The sequence below is a fragment of the Crocodylus siamensis genome, chromosome 4 (assembly GCF_052110815.1).
Source record: "Crocodylus siamensis isolate JL-2025a chromosome 4, ASM5211081v1, whole genome shotgun sequence".
In the NCBI taxonomy this organism is placed as follows: Eukaryota; Metazoa; Chordata; order Crocodylia; family Crocodylidae; genus Crocodylus; species Crocodylus siamensis.
This window is the reverse complement of record NC_143398.1, coordinates 151,664,511-151,681,588: the sequence shown is the minus strand read 5'-3', so window position 1 is coordinate 151,681,588 and position 17,078 is coordinate 151,664,511. Positions and strand designations below refer to the sequence as shown.

Genomic DNA, 17,078 nt, shown 5'->3' with positions numbered 1-17,078 from the left:
TAAGAAGCCTGCTTTCTGGTGGGTTAGCTTTAGTTTGGAGACTGAATGTCTGTCCCACGGGGCCATGGATTTGAGCTAAAAATCTAAAACATTCTAGGCTACAGCACTAAATGAAGTTACACTGTGATTAAAAAGTAAGTGAGGGAAGCTCTGCTGTGCTAGAAATGGGCTTTGTTACTACCCCTGGGCTGTGATTTCTAGCAAGTATTACTTGGAAAAGTAATTACTTGGTGTTACAAACAGTGCCTTTGGAAAGCAAAGGACTTCTATAAAACAAAACTATGACAATTAATTTGACAATTAATACACAGTTAGTTCCCAGACCTTGGGTCTGGCTTTTATTTCCACTGTATGTGGTCCATGCAACACCAATTAATTAGCCATTCCAAGTCAAGGCATTTGAATCTCATGAAAACAAAATCCCTAGAACAGGAGGTCTCTGCAGAAAGCTTCCCCTTGTGGGTTTAGCTTCAGTTCTCTTTCCAGACACTTGCCATATCCCACTAACTCTACAGTTTGACAGAAATTTGTATTGAGCATATCAGAGTCAAATTATTAAACAGACTTTTGCATCCAAATATCTGGAGGGGAAAAAAAACTTATTAACAATGAGGTGCAGGGACTGATTTTAATTAGTCCCTGCAATTCCAGTCATGCATCTGTTGTCTATGACAGTGGTGCTCAATCATTTTGCCTAGCAGGCTGGAAGGGCAGTGCCTGATCTGACTGTGGGGCTGGATGGTTTTTTTGATCCAGCGCCTAGAGCCAGCACAGCACCCACCATCCAGCCAATGGGAGCAGGAGGCAGCCCAGCCCTACAGTGGGGGATGGGAGCTTCACTTAGCTCTGCAGGAGTGGGGGGGGAAGGCGGAGAGAGGGAGGGAATGCAGGGCAGGATGAGACCTGGTGTTCCCCTATGTGCGTAGTAAGGGGGCATGACCTGGCTCCATGGTGGGAAGAGATTATGGTCCAGCCTCATGGCAGGGCGGGGAGGGAAGATGGCATGACCTGGCCCCATGTGGGGAAAAAAGGGGTTGTGGCCCAGCCCCAACCCAGCCCTGCCGGGGGAAGGGGGCATGGCCTGGCTCTGACCAGGCACGTAGGATTTAGGGTTTGGGAATTTGGCATGGGGGAGGGTGGCTGTGTTAATGGCCATTGCTCCCCCACCACCAAATTGCCTGACCCATGGGGAACCCCACAGGACAGATGCAATGGCTCCACTGGCCACTTTTGGCCTGCAGGCCAGAGGTTGAGCACCCCTGATCTATGACACTGAACTGGTGATGCAGCCCAAGGGTTAGATGACTTTGTGACTAAGTCACGGGTGCAAAAAACTGTAAAAACAAATACATGCCCCTGCCATCTCGGGCCAAGAAAGGCAGTCCCAGCTAAAGCTAAGCTGAAAATCTGTCTCTTAACATGCAGGCTTAGCAGAAAGTTTACAGACAAGCTAAGCTTTTAGTTGTGTTTTCTGCCTGTTATGTTATTTGCAAGCTGGCATTAAGGTTTTATTTGCCTCCTTCACAGTTGAAAGAAATGAAGGCATCATAAAGTCCTCTCCCTCCCATTATAACCTGGCCCAGCACAGAGATTGAATGAAGACTTTCATTTCTCATGTGAAAGGAGGGGGATGTGACATTTAGCTCTTCTGGAGGTACAGAAACACTGCAGAAGATTATCCCTAGACACAGCTAAATTAGCACAGGGAGGAGGACAGGGATATGACAGTTCTGGGAGGAGGCAGAGCATGTGTGGGGGAGTCTCAGGATGAGTCACTGCCCTGTGGAAGTGAAAGCTCCCTAAACATATGCTCCTTGCTTTTAAATTCATTCGTATGCAAGTGATCACACCTTCTAGCTCCTCCTCTCATCACTGCCCTAGAAAGTAGAAAAATGCACTACAAAAACTCTACCCCAAATTCATATCGTCATCAGAAGGGAGTAATAAAAAATTCAGAATGCTATAAATATAGCTATGAATTTTTAATTGTTTGAAATGAATATTAAATCATGACTTTATTTCTTCCGAATTATAAATGTCAGTGCTCTGTGAAGGACAACCAGGTTACAAAGAGGAGACATTTCAGAGGCCATAGCAGAACTACGGGTAAGACACGCTTTATTTTGCGCAGGCAGGAAGCTAGCAGATTGCTTGGAAAGACCTCAAAGGGCACGTGCAACTTACATTCATTTTCCTTCGACATCGAGAGAGGTTAAGGAGGAGTGACACTTTCAGCTCACGAAATGTTTTCAGGTCTTCTCCAAACCCTTCTCTGGGGAACTTTTTCAGGGCATACTGGTAGCGCTGGGCAGCTTCTTTCACTTTACCTTTCTGATGGAAGGAGAACATGTCAGAGTACACCACTGTGTTGATTTAAGAGCTGCAGCTGCTTGCTAACCGCAGCAAAACAATTTATTAATAAAATGAGTGTTCTGTGTAGTTAAGGTGCTGTGACTTCACAGCTTTTCAGAAAGAACAGCTTGAACATTTGATCAAGGGAAGAACTTCTGAAACTCAGATGCATCCTGCAAGAACAACTCTCCCAAATTCACATAGGGTCCCCAAGTTCTTCATGACGGTAGAAAACAGCAGAAGCTCGGTAGCAACAGAAATCAACTTAGAGTTATCCCTGCTTTCTTGAATCTAGTTGCCACTACATTTCCTACAGCACGACACCCTAGGCGGCACTCCAGCAGTTCTACAAATATCTGAACATCTATTCTTACTTTGTCTTGAAAGCAAACTTGTATCGATTGCCTATACTGATGGTGATTCTTATCAAATTCCAGGTTTTTGTGATGTAAGCAGTTTCCCTCTTTGAAAAAGTGTTTTTTGAAACTCTTGGAAGTTAGCTTTCTTTAGTACATGAAGTATCATGATCTTTCGGGAGGTGATAACACAGCTGCAAGCTCCATAACAAACACCCCAATTAAACTGAATACAAGACAGGGTTACAATGTGGATGGCTGCAATTTACCTGGTGGATGGCTGCTTTTTAACATATTTATTAAAGACTTGGATGAAGGGGTGAAATGCTCTATGATTAAGTTTGCGGATAATACCAAGCGGGCACACCAGAGGGTAGGGCCAAGATCCATGGTGACCTAGACAGCCTGGTTCTATGGGTTGATCAGAATCAGATGAGGTTCAACAGGAAAAAGTGCCGGCTCCATCTGGGAAGGATGAAGGACCTTCACTATAACTATAGGATAGGCGGCATCCCTTGGCTGGCACAGTATCTGAATGGGACCCGGGGGGTCACAATCGACCAGAAGATGAATATGAGCCAACAATACAATGAAGCCACCAGCAGGGCAAATTGACTCTGGAGTGCATTAGCCCATGTGTTACCAACAGATCTAAGGAGGTGCTTCTCCCTCTCTACCTAGCATTGGTTATACCACAGCTGGAGTACTGCACCCAGTTTTAGGCCCTGCACTTCAAGAAGGATGTGGATAAGCTTGAGAGGGTGCAGGGAAGGGGAACCGGCATGATCGGGGCCTGGAGGACAGGCCATATGAAGAGGGACTCTGGGAACTGAGCTTGTTCAGTCTGGGTAAGAGGAGGCTGCAAGGAGATTTGACAGCCACCTACAAATATGTTAGGGGGGAGCACCAAGATCTAGGGGGTGCAACTCTTCAGGAAGGCACCCCTTGGGAGGATGACGACCATTGAACACAAACTAACAGAGGGAAGATTTAGACTAGACATAAGGATGAACGTCTTATCTGTAAGGGTAACTAGAACCCGGAACACCCAGCAGCAGTGGTACGGTCGCCATCCTTGGAGGTGTTCAAGAGCAGGCTTGATAAACACCTTGTTGAGCTAGTTTGAACTCATTAACCTCCTACCTATGGCAGGGGACTGGACTTGATGATCTCCAGGTCCCTTCCGATCCATTGATTTTATGATTCAGATCTGTGGATCAAGAGGTGACAGGATATAGAAACAAAGGTCTTTCCTCAAATGAGTCTGGTAAAGAACACATTCTGTTGTGTTCTGTTTCCCTTTCCAGGCTTGTCTGCATCATAGTGGTGGTTGCTCTGGCTAGGATGGGCTTGAGGAGGCCCAGCTCACTCATGCCTGTAGGCATGTACAGGACTCAGGTGTCCTGCTGAAGCTGATCTAGGGTCATCTTGGTGGCTTCTTTCAAGCACTCCCCAGACCAAGGTCTTAAAAACAGCCATAGAGGGAGGCCCTGAACAGTCTTCATTGCTTGGGCATGGGTAGGTGGGGTATACACTCAGCTGCTGCTGCTGCAAAGTAAACAAAACCTCCAAACAGCATGCTGATCAGCCAAGCAATGGCAAGCTATAACAGGGAGCCAGAGGGCTCCTGTTATTTGAAGGGAGAAGGAGCAGCAGGGCGGTCCCCAGGTTGTGGGGAATACTGCTTCTGAAGGACTGGCTGTCAGAGAATAGGGAGCCAGAGACTCACAGGCTGAGAGGACCCATTGCTTGGGTTCCTTACCCAGCAAAAGGACAATAGGGCAAAGCCCTGCTGAAACAACAAAGACTCTATTATGGCAGCTAGGGTAGCAACAGTAAGCTGCCCATTAGAGTGGAAGACAGGCAGCTGTGCCAGGGCTAGCAAATCACCTGACTGAATGGGGACAGGGCTTGAGAGGCATATAAACTGAGGGCCTGAGCCAGAACAGTCTGGCCCTGCAAGCAGCAGAAAGAGGGGCTCCTGAGCCAGACGGCTACAAGTGAGGAACTGCTTGGCACCTGAGCTGCTCTGCAGGTAAGATGCTTACAGGTTGCAGGGAGTAGGGCCCAGTGTGGGGGTATTTTAGTTATAGCCAGTGGGCTTATGCTTTTGTTTAAACTTTATACCAGCAAACCAGTGGTGACTAAAGGGTGATGAGGACACCATAGCTTGAAGGCTACTGGCTAAACAGTTTGCCTGAGGTGACAAATTTGAGGCAGGGAGCTCTAGTGGAACCCCAGTGTTTAGACATGGGTGGGAAGGAGAGGATCTGGTTGTTCTGGTCTTTGACTTTCATACAAACAGGGTGGAACAGCCACTTACATACACAGCTTGAATGACAATGAACTGAAATGAGCTATAATCATTCCATGAAAAAGTGTTATCTTGGATACTTCATAGGTACTAAAGAAGAACAACAGGTTTGTAGGTCTGCAGAAATACAGTAAAATAAAAGGCTTTGTTCCAGAAGAAATCAAACATCTGGAGCTCTTAACCCCTAGAATGGCTGCAAGTTAACAGCTTTTAAGCATCTTAAAGCACTCATTATTCATTTTAAAGCTACCCCACTCCAGGGCAGGATTATGTTTGATTCGCCTAATTTTGCTCCTGTTCTATTAAGGTGTGGCCACATCCTGCAGCTATTTCACCAAAGCTGAAGTCCTTCAGCTTCCCAGAATGCAGTGGCCCTTCCTGAGTCGGGCCACATGGGGACCACTGGTGCCTTGCCCCTTGGCATGGCTGACTGGTGCCTCCTAAGTCTTGGGAGGGCACCTGCAGATGGTGGTGGCGGGGATGGAGCTGGCAGGCACCCGCAGATGGCGGTGGCAGGGATGGCCCTGTCAGGTGGGCCTTTTGCCCCCCCCCCCACACCAGTTGCCTGTGCCCCCTGGGCACATTGGGCAAAGTGAGTGTTTCAGCCCCTGGCAGCAGCAGGGCTTCCCACTGCCACCTAGACCAGCTTGCTGCCCCTGTCAATGCTGGTGTGGGGGGAGGCAGGCAGCTCCCAAGAAAAAAAGAATTGGGCCTCTCCAGAGCCACTGTGCAGCTGAAAGACAATAGGAGCAGGCTTATCACCTTAAGGTGTGACTGCTCTACTAAGCCAAACAACACTAAGACAATTAACACTTGTTCATCTTACAATATAAGGTGTAACAAGGCCCTCTGAGAGCAAGGATAAACCTTGTCATGTTATTGTAGCTTAACTATTTAAAACAAAAATGCAGAAGTCTGACACATGGGCAGCAAATGGAAAGGGGAAAAAAGAGGGAGAGGGGGAAATCAGGACATACACGATTCACAACTATCCAGACCTTAATTATGCAACTTTCAATACCTTTAGACTCAAGTTTCTCAGCTATATCATGTATCCCTGGAAGATGACTACATGTACAGTGCCAGCTCTGCATATTTTTTTTTTGCCTCCCTTGGAGATGAACAGTGAATCACCACAGTACTTGCAATTTTTTTGTGCAAATGTTCAGGTATTAAAGATCAGGTAAAAATAAGCACATAGTTGCAATGGTGAAATGCCATCTCTTGTGCTGCTGTCATGACAAAGCCAATGCCCTAAGATTCTGAATTCACTACATGGATCGTCTACCACCTTTTCTCTTTCTTGCACAGCAATTACATTGTTATGTAACAATGGCCCTCCCATGAACTAATGCAATGATATTAGTGCTGAATATCTAATTTGCTGGGGTTCAAGACATTGATCTACCCTCAGCTCAAATCCAGGAATGCAGACATATTTTTGCTTTGTTTCAGCTTTGTTTAATCTTTAAAAACCAAAAGACAAACTGTTTTCCAATGGAAGATATCCTGCAAATATTCCTTGTGGTCAAAGTGTAACTTTTTGTCTTGGACTGAGGGATTACTTTTGCGTAACACGAGTGGGGGGAAAAAACAGTACCCCACAGAGTAATTCTGAAATTACCCCTTCTCCTCACCTTATAAAACATGTCCCCCTCCTCCATCAGCTTGCTCAACAGGATGATCATGATGTCTGGTTTGGAGGTGGCCATCGCCCATGTTGCTGGACCTGTAGTGTACAGGATGCATGATGGGTAAAAAACTCATACAATGCAAGGGTGGTAGGAAGCTAGGTGGAAAAAATATCCTGGGGTGGGAATTTCTGCTGGAGAGAACAACTTGGTGTGTTCAAGGAGCAGAATGCTCCAGATTAAAGAGCTGGCTATTCATCTTGCATTTCTTAAATTAACACCATCCTCAATACAATGTCTTTCCTTTGTACTCATTTAAAAACAACCGAGTCTTTGAATTATCAGAGTCATTTCCACAAGAGGGCAGTGCAGGTTGTAGAATCAGCTTTGGGGAAAAGGATTCTGTTTAAAAATGTTTAAAGAGGAAATCAAAGCAGTTACACAGAAAAAAGCATTTCTGACTTAAAATGTATAGAAATTTAACAGCTACTTAAATATTCTGACTAGCGTCTGATTTAAAACTTCAAGAGATTAAATGCTAAAAAGAGCAGAAAATTTAATAAGCTTGGTGATAGAACAACAAAAAGGCAATATCTTTTTAGGTACAGTCTATGCTGACACAGTCCATTCTAATGCCCTGGTCCCTCAATGACTCCAGACAGCCAGTGCCCTGTACCAGTGCAGTCCTCACTGACTTCAATAAGCGCAGGAATCCACCCACATGGAGGCAGGTGATGGCTCAAGGCCTAATACAGGTGGGTGGGAGTAACACAAATTTCAGAAGAGTTCATTAGTCTGGGTGAAGAATGAGTCAGTGATACTTTAAAAGTGGATCCAGTGCATTTTTCAGGGTTAAGGTTTTTTTTGAGTTCAAGTTATTCTCTGCAACAGGTGTTAAAAATTATTTTAAGGTGAGGTAAATTAAAAGATTAGGGGTGTAAGGGAATGCATGCAGGCAAAAATCAAACAGGAGAAAGCAAAGCTGACAAAGCCATCAGATCAAGCCTGATGCTGACAGCAGTGAAATATACCTCGTGGGCGACTCGGTAACGTCTGACAACCTTCAAAGAAAGGAGAAAACAAAAAGTTGTAGGAGAGAGGGGAAAAAAATGGATGAAGGTGAAAAAAAAAAAAAGAAAGGAAAAAAAGCAGCTGTGAGAGGCAGGCAGCAAAGAAGCCAATGCACCAGCAAAATCCCCTTTCACAGGAAAACATAACGTGAGCAGCTGTGCAGAGCAGCGCAGGTCACGCTAGGATCTGAAAGCATATACAGAGCAAGTGAAAGCAGCAGCTCACAGCAATGTATGAACACAGTACGCTTGTAAAACCAGACTAGTAAAGATAGAAAAGCATTACCATAGGAGAGACCTTGCCAAAGAAACAGTTGCTTTATTAACTTTGCTAAATAGTATGGCAGCAAAAAATCACAGTTTAATAAACAGAACATGACAGTTTTGAGTCACTGTGCTGCATTCTGAATTGCAGCAGCAGGCTGGGTTAAGGTTTATATCAAAGCTACATTTACATAGTCTACGACCAGACCAACTGCTCAAAAGTCCTGTTACAGTAAACAGCGGAAAGAGGATCTCCCCCTTCTTCCTACCTATCTTCGCTCCTTTCTTCAGAAGAGTGACAACTACAGATGTGTTGCGGCAACCCACTGCCCTGTCAAGTGGGCGCATCCCACTGTAGTCAACATGCTCAATCATGGCACCATGGTCTACCAGAAATTGAACCTATGGTAAAAAAAATTCAGTCAGTCATCTTACACAAGACTAACCAGGGCAGGTGAATGTCTGGAGGGTAGCATCTCATGGCTAGGCACAGAAGTTACATATAAACTGGTATAAGTTATCAGAAACTGATTCAAATCTGTAACACAACAGAAATTCAGTGCACACAAACCACTTTCAAAGTGGCCAAAACTGGTTTAAGATAAGCCTGGATGTATGTAGCATGAGACTTAGCAGATTTAGGTTAAACTGGGTTATTGGAGTACTGTCCCAGACCCCCTCCAGATTCAAGTTAACTCACAGTCCTTAAGCATCCCAGAATGCTTTGCACCTCCCTGGCTAATCCTCCTGCTCCCCACCCCACCAACGCTTGCAAAGTGGGTGGGCTATCCTTGGCCCAAGCTGTCTATTGCAGCTGAGCAGGAAGGTGTGCTTTAACACCCCCTGGCTTCTGAACTGGTGCACTCGAGGCATGTGACTACATTTCCAGAATCAAAAGTGAATGCTTGTTCACTTGCTTATCAATTCACAGCTTAGAGTAACCTGTGAAGATTGAATTGATTCAGCATCCAACTTTTTAACTGTCTGTACTTAGTCCATGTGAACATAGGCAGTGTGCTGTGAGTTGTACATTTGACTACAACTATGTTATGGTTTTTAAGCTGATTTCCTTCTTGCCCTGTTATTTATTCAAAGGGACACTTACCACCTCTGCATCACCATAAAAAGCTGCCAGGTCCAGGGGAGTGCGTCCATTTTTGTCAGCATGGTCTGTGGCAGCTCCATTTTCCACCAGGGAACGCACCACAGAGAGATGGCCTTTTAAACAGGCCCAGCTGAGGGCAGTCAGTCCTTCTTTGTCCATTAAAGAAATGGATGCACCTGGAAGAACATGTGCAAATCTACATAAGAACTTTTTGTTGCATACAATTGTTACTATTACATAATAACATGTAGCAACAGCCAGTAGTACTCTACTTTCAGAGTGAGGTATGAATATTAACTACATTATGAAGGTCACCAATTTGACTACTCCTATTGTTCAGATAAAAAAGCCATGTGCTGAGCACTTAGGGCACCTATACATGTGCAACAAGGCTGTTCTGATGCAGTGTAATTACAGCACATCAGAGTAGACACAATTAATCAAGTCTGCTGGTGTGTGCTCTTGTGTATCAGTGTCCCCGGGCTGCAAAATGGCAGTCGGATTGCTTTAACTAAAGCTTGTTTGAGCTTTAGTTAAACTGCCCCTGCCACCATTTTTCAGTGCGGGAACACTGATACACAAGACGCTTTGGGTGCTTTAATCAGAGTGGTTCATGGAACCACTCTAATTAAAGTGCTCCCCCCCACCCCCCAACTCCCACAACACGTGTATAAATGCCCCTAAATGACTTGCTCAAGGTCACATAAGGATCCTTTAAAGCGAGTCAGAATAAAAACTCAGGTATCTCGGACTCTAGTCTCCTCCTTACCCTCCAGTCACATTTACTTTCTGTCAAGTTATCTTATCATCAATACAATTAAAGTGTTTTTAAAAATATCAATAAAATAGAATTCTTGAAAAAGGAAAACCATTATGGACCAAATTCTGAGTAGCTGCATACAGCAGTGGGAAAATCTGTATAGGGGGATGAAAAGGATGCACTGCAGCTTTAAAGCTGCCTATTGGATGCTGATTGAGCCCAACCACTGATGTAGCCTCTGGAAGCTCTCATGCAACCTCTGCAGCCAAGCGGCCCAGATTCGTCTCTAAAAGCACATGCCTGAATTTACCTAAAATTAACACATGCATCACAGTATATGACATTTGGATCCTATCTTGATTACTTACACGGCAATGCTTGAGCTCAGGAAATTTGCATTCTCCCAGCTACAGAAGTAATAACTGAAGTGAACACAGGGAATGCAGTTCCCTGTTCTCTTATCACGAGTTGTAGGGAAACAGTGAACCCTGGAATAATATCCTAAAGGTGAATGTAAAGCCAGAACCTAATATGAAACTGGCAGCACATTGGCCTAATCGTTACGCACTAGGGACCAGCCATGCTGCAAAAACAGTGAAGGATATACCTCTGATGCAAGAAGTTCTTATTCTGAATCAGGGAGAGGATTAATGCTTAGGGCCTTATTGTTAAAAGCAGAACATAATAGCTGTTTCTGCAGCATGCTAGTCTAGCAACTTGGGCTAGAAGCACTAAGAATGTATAGCAGTGGTCTTCAACCTTTTTGGGTAGGAGATTGCTTTTTTAATTAAAAAGCAACCCAAGATCTACCCTGTGCCACTGCCACTCCCCTCCCTGCACCTTTCTCCCCCCACCCCCGCAGGTCAGTCTGGGCAGGGGGGTGGAGAATCAAGGCATAAGGAGAAAAAAATATTTGGGGGCATTCCCCCTCCCCAGCAGGTAAGTCTGTGGGGGTGGGGAACGGGAAAGGTCTGTGCCGGGGATGGGACGGGACAGGGTGGGGCAGATCAAGGCCCCAGCGGTGAGGAAGGGAGCGGGGCACAGGCAGGAGCAGGCGCTGGGGAGAGTGGGCCTAGCCGGGCTGGGTGGTGGGACAAGCAGAGGCCCGGGGGACATGTGCCCACCAGGCTTCTGCTTGTCCCCCACATCCCCAGCCCCTGCTCCTGCCTGTGCTTTGCTCCCTTGCTCACTGCTGGAGTCCCGATCTATTCCTCCCATGGCGATGAATAAGAGAGTGGAGCAGGGAAGGCCACAAGTGGCTTGCTCGGGGGGTGCAGAGTGGGAGGGCACGCAGCCCAGGAGGGCACAGGGGGTGCATACCCCTGGATCTGCATGCAGGTTGGGACCAGGGCAGCGCCAGGCTCTCTGGTCATGCAGCTCTTTGGCCATGCAGTGCTCTGCGAGCGGAGCCACAGGGGAGGCCGCAGGCACCCAAAAATTCACCATAGTCCCTCCCTGAACTCCTCTCAGCACTGCCGGTGCCACCCAGCCCAAGTACCCATGCTGGGAAGAGCCTGGTGCCACCCTGGACCCAGCCCACACTGCCCCGCCAATCCTGGGGCACATGCTTCTGATGCCCTCCTCATGCCCCCGGACGAGACGCTGGCAGCTCCATCCTGTTCCTGCACCAGCAGCCGCCTCTGCACAGATTGGGAGGGCACGTGGTCCCCAGGCCTTAGCGCGGGAGCCCCACCGCCCGGTGCCCCGGATGATCCACCCAGGCTCCAACCCGTCCCCAGCCCAGCCAAGGTCCCACTCACCCCTGCCCCAGTGCCTCCCTCACCGCAGGGTGGCAGGACGTGGAGGCGGATCACCCCACTCACGCGGCCCAGCCCAGCCCTGGTGGCAGGGGGCATGGCTCAGGGGATGCTCCACATGTGCGTCCCACTGCTCCTGATTGCAGAGCCTCCCACAGTCAATCTTAGTCTCAGGGTGGCTGAATGCATGTGTGCTCAGCCTCCCCCCCCCAAACTGAGATCAACTGTCCGAGGCTCTGCAATCAACTGGTTGATTAGGATCAACCAGTTGGTGATCGCTGATGTATAGCATCTTAAACCCAGCAGAAGGTTATGGTATCTGAAAATCCACTAGAAGAGTCGGCAGCAAACTGGAGTAGATTCGTATCAAACCAAACATTCTTCCCACTTAAGACTTTTCTGGAAAATTCCCTCTGCTCAGCGAAGCAGATTTGAAATTCCTCCCCTGAGAGGACAAAGGAGCCTTACCGATATGGATCTGGAAAAGAGATAAAGAGAAAACCTGGAATAATCAGCCAAAGTGGCTCCATCTATTTGGGTAAAAAGGGCAGTGCTTTTTCCAGTAGAATTAGTTCTGCTTGATCAAAGACCTCCCCACCTATTGTGCATCGGATTTAGCACAGTGCAGAGATCACCTGAGCTGGTCATGTGGAAACTATCCAGTCAAGCTAACCAGATTCAGGTAACCATATTATAAAGGGACCTGTTTTCACTCAAACAAATCTAGGCAGTGGAATTTTCCCCTGCACTGTCTTACAGTAGGTGTTTAAAAACCCAGTTCTAATTACTACCAATAGCTGTTCTTCTCCCAACAGCCTGCTCCTACATTACCCCTCACTTGGTCTCTGAACAGCTGTAAAGGCTTTATGAAAGGGTCCTCAAGCCTTAGGCAGCCAAGAAGAGGGTAGCTTTATCATCAGAGGGGTACAAAGGCACTCTAACTTGTTTGTTCCCCCTCTCACTTCCCATATATTTTCTAGGGATAAAGCAGCCAAAGGTTTTTACTCTGCTTTCCTCCCAAGGAAACTGGAAGAGGCTGGACAGCCATACCACCATTTAGCCCTTCTCCTAACAATGAACTGAACATATTCCTTCATAGTGAGATGCATGAAAACCTTGGAGTATTGAGGCAGTAGGTAACTTGAAACATTAAATGGACAATGGAGATTGTTTCAAGGATATCAGTTTGCTGCTCCAGGGGCTATTGGGTTTTATGTCTACAGAATTACCAAGTGCAGGATGCAGCTGTCATTCTCAACAGGTTCTACACATGCTTTTCTCACCTTCTAGCACATTATAGGCATTTATGGCCTTAGTGTGGTGGATAGCCAGATATGATTAACGATGTCTGACCTCTAAGCAGTCAGCTCAAAAGTGACAGAAGTGATATTTGTTGTGTGATCGGCCCCCTGAAAGTGCTTTACAGCTATGCTGTGACACACATGCATGGCTGCAGAGCACTTTAAAAGCAGCTGACTGTATGACAAATTAACCCTTATTTAAGGAGGTATCAGATGAAGACACTCAAAGTGAAGCACTTTAGGGAATTTCTGTTCCTTAGGGTCAGTTTGTCAGTGTATCGGGGGGGGGTGCGGGGAAGGGACAGAGAAGAAGCTACGGGCTCCATCCTGAATTGGAGGGGGCGGTTGGATTGGAGCCCCCCCAACTCGTGCACCCCCCAGCCCCCTCCCCCTCCAGCTCAGGTCAGGCAAACCCCAGCCTACAGCTCCCTCCTTATACAGCACCAGAGCTGGGGATGGGGGGAGCACTAGGGGAGAGAGAAGTTGCAGGCAGACTCCTCCACTGTATCAGCTCCAAAGTGGAGCTCGATTTCCCCCTTCCCCTGAACAGATGAATGTCTTTTTTTGGGGGGGGGGAGGGGGGGGGAGAATCACTCTAACTTGGGTGGACCATATGTGGCCCACCAGGCAATTCTATCCGGCTCATTGGGCCCCTAAAAAATTTAGAAAATTAATATTTATCTGCTCCTGGCTGCCTGTCATGCGGCCCTCAATGGCCTGCCAAAGCTCAGTAAGCAGCCCTCCACCCAAAATAATTGCTCACCCTTAGTTTCCTGCTGTAGCAGGAAAGACTTTTATCTTGGTGTACCAAGCTTAGTTCTTATAACAATTGGACTGCTGCTTCTTATCTGAAAATTAAGTAGGGTGAAGATACTTTATCTGACAAAGAATCACCAGCAAGAGAAAAAGGAGCTGCATCAAAACCATGAAGCTTTAGTAAACCAGGCACCATTTTATATTTAAGGTAAATCAGTGACTAAAAAAATAAGAAGGCTTTGACTTGGCCAGAGGGCTAAGGATCAGCTCTAGGATTTTCAGTGCTAGCAGAATGTGCCAGATGAAGAAGAAACAAGTGATAGGAATTTCAGGAGAGAAGGTACCAAAGAGGCATCTATAGATCAAAGCAGTTACGAAGATGTGTCATCAGCTGGAGAAGGAAGGATGGTTTCAGTAGCTTTGAATTCAGTACTATACAACAGAGGCACATAATTTGGAAAGGGAAGAATAATTATAACCTGTACCTTTGGAAAAACAAGAATATTTTCAATCATAATGACGGGCAGATTTTTTGCAAGCCTTTTCTAAACTAGTCCCTCCTGGTATGTGGCAAATACAACTCCCTAAATGTTATCAAGCAAAGAGATCACACCACTTCTTGATCCATGAGCTAGGCAGGAGCAAAACACCTTGGCACTCTAATTCCAGTTGTACTTTATCGTATGAACCCTGAGACCTTGCCTCAAACATCTCAGCAGCCGAGGGAATATGTGGGATAAAGCCAAGATTTTTTTCACAACAGGGTCTGCTGACATTTTATAATTGAGAGAATAGAGAACACTTATTCCATTGGCTGTTAACTGTTCAAACCATCCTGAAACTTCATTTCTCATCTAAGAAGGAAGGAAAGTGAAAGCTGTTTGTTGGCCAAAATATGTTGATGATCCAGTCAATGGGGTAGAAAGAAGCTGCATATAAAATTCTTGTATGAAAGCTGAGTGTGTCAAAGCACTATATGAAAAATATAAGTATATAAAGTATTTAAAGAAATTGTCCTCATTTCCATTCTAAAACCCTTAGGTTTACTGCTGTTGGATGGCAAAGATGGCAAAAAGCATTGGCATATCCTGGAGGAAGGATATTATCTTCTGGTTTCCTTGACTATCTGCTCACTTATGAAATACTCAAAGACATAAAACCACTGCTTGCCTTCTTTCCTCTATTTAGCTTTTTGCACCAGGATTGGTGATTATGTGAGAAGAGCTGCTTTATGTCTGCTGAAAAGTTTAATCTTGACAAAACCAGGTGCGAATACCCAAGACATTTACTGAGGACCTGCCTAATTAGCAGGGATCCTGGTTTTCGCTGATAAAAAAAAATTCCCAATTTTCAGGTTAAAAAAAGTAACCCAAAATTCACATTTTTCCATGATCAAATGAAACAGCATTATATATACATCTATGCATCAGAGGGGTTTCATTTTAATCTCAAAAAATGTGGATTTTGGGTCTTTTTTTAACCAAAAAATGTTTTGGTTTTTTTTTTATCAGAAAAAACCAGGATCCTTGCAGCTCCACAGTAAAGTCTCCATGTCTACATGTGTGGCCCTACTAGGCTGCAGTAAACTAATAAATACCTCTGTAGGTTAGTACTTGTAAATACAAGTACTATCCTGTGGTGGGATTATTTACTGCACAGCAACACACGTGTAGATGATGATGGGACTGGCTGGGGCACAAGGGTGCTTCAGTGTAGGGGGCTGCCTGCTGGCTAGCGATGCACTGAAACACCAACATGACACAGCCAGCCCCTTTGCAGCTCATTGAGCTGGGTTGAAGCAGCTCCAGGCTGGCAGGCTGACCCCCCTGTCCCACTGCCAGAAGGTGATGCTCCAACTCTGACCCGGCTCAATGTGCTGTGGGCCCACGTGCATGTGTAAATGCAGAGCCCAGGAGCAATAAACTGCAGTGTGATTTATGTCAGAATCTGTTGCTTCACATTAATTGCACATGTAGATGCATCTACCCCAAACCAAAGACGATCTCAAAATCAAATGCTCATCTAGATTTCTCTTGTATCTACATAAAACAGATTCATCCTGACAGGACAAACATCAACTGAACTGCAGCCAGAGGGCTTCCATATACTGTCTGCATACCCATATCTCCTGGATATTAGTGAAAACGGGGTAATTCTGGAAATGTGAATTTCAAACTGATTGATGACTGCAACTCTGTTAATAAAAAGTGTTTACAAATGCTGACTTTGCTAATGAAGTACAGTGAAATGAGATTTGCTTTGCAACATACTCATTAACACTCATAGTTTATGATTCACACTTTGACTTTACTGAAACAGTGAACAGGACTGTCAAAGCTTTTTTAATTAAAACACACTGGGTGCATTTACATATGCAGTTAATGGGAAGAAATAAACTCTAGCACAGTCTGCACTGGAGTACACTGCTCCCAGGCACAGGGTAACAATGACCTGGAAGATAGGATGCAGCGCACCCTCAGCAAGTTTGCATATGATACCAAGCTGAGAGGAGTAGCAGATACAGTGAAGGGTAGGGCTAGGATTCAGAGAGACCTCGACAAATTGGAGGACTGGACCAAAATACATCTCATGATAAGGACAAGTGCAAAGTCCTGCACTTAGGATAGAAAAATCCCATGTACTGGTACAGGCTGGGGACTGACTGGCTAAGCAACAGGTCTGCAGAAAAGGACCTGGGGGCACAGGTGGTGTAAGTGGGGGCTAACAGGGCTTAGCCTCCCCAAATGCAAGGTAGCCTGACCAAGGGTTTCCAGCGGCCACAGCAGGGGCAGGGAGGGAGTGGGGCTAAGGCTGGGGCTAGGGGTGGGGCAGGCACTGCACAGCCAGTAGGGACCAGGACTAAGCTGTGAATGGCTGGTCCAGAGGGTGCTACTCTGGCTGCTAAACGCACCCTGGGAGGCATGGGAGCACATGCCCCTGGATCTGTGCGGGGCAGGACGGGCTTCCACTGCAGGCTGGGGCTAGAGCGCTGGAAGGGGGTTAAGGGGTGGGGGTGCAGCCACCCCAAATTCACCATATCCCCTACCAACCCCACTCCCAGCGCCACTGTCACCCACCCCAGCACAGCCTGGCCCCCTACCGGGAAGAGCCTGGCACTGCCCCAGCCCCAGCCTGCAGTGGCAGCCTTCCCTGCTCCACGCAGATCTGGAGGCATGTGCCCTGAGCCGCACCATTCCTCCTGGGATGTATGCAGCTGCCCCACCACCCCTGTGCCCCCTGGATGAGCCATGACTTCATCTGTCCTGCCTCAGCTTGGAGCAGGGTGGGTGCAAGGGTCCTGGGAGCTCCATCCCCGGTGGCCTGGCAGCACAGGGCCCCCCTGGATGGTGTGGGACTGCAGCTGGGGCCAGGGGAGGCAGCTAGGGCTGGTGAGGGGCTGGAGAGTGGTGGA

General features: G+C 46.7%; 1 protein-coding gene across 10 annotated transcripts in view; it reads right to left on the bottom strand.

Annotated features, from left to right (window-relative positions):
* TANC2 (tetratricopeptide repeat, ankyrin repeat and coiled-coil containing 2) overlaps window positions 1-17,078 on the bottom strand; it is a 780,830-nt gene that overhangs the window by 9,622 nt on the left and 754,130 nt on the right. For all 10 annotated transcript variants that reach the window (XM_090044146.1, XM_090044147.1, XM_090044150.1 and 7 more), the window contains 4 exons: window positions 9,093-9,268; window positions 8,257-8,389; window positions 6,660-6,751; window positions 2,185-2,331 (listed from right to left, as the gene is read on the bottom strand). In XM_090044146.1, the coding sequence (XP_089900272.1) occupies window positions 2,185-2,331; window positions 6,660-6,751; window positions 8,257-8,389; window positions 9,093-9,268 (548 nt within the window). The remainder of the gene's footprint in view (window positions 1-2,184; window positions 2,332-6,659; window positions 6,752-8,256; window positions 8,390-9,092; window positions 9,269-17,078) is intronic.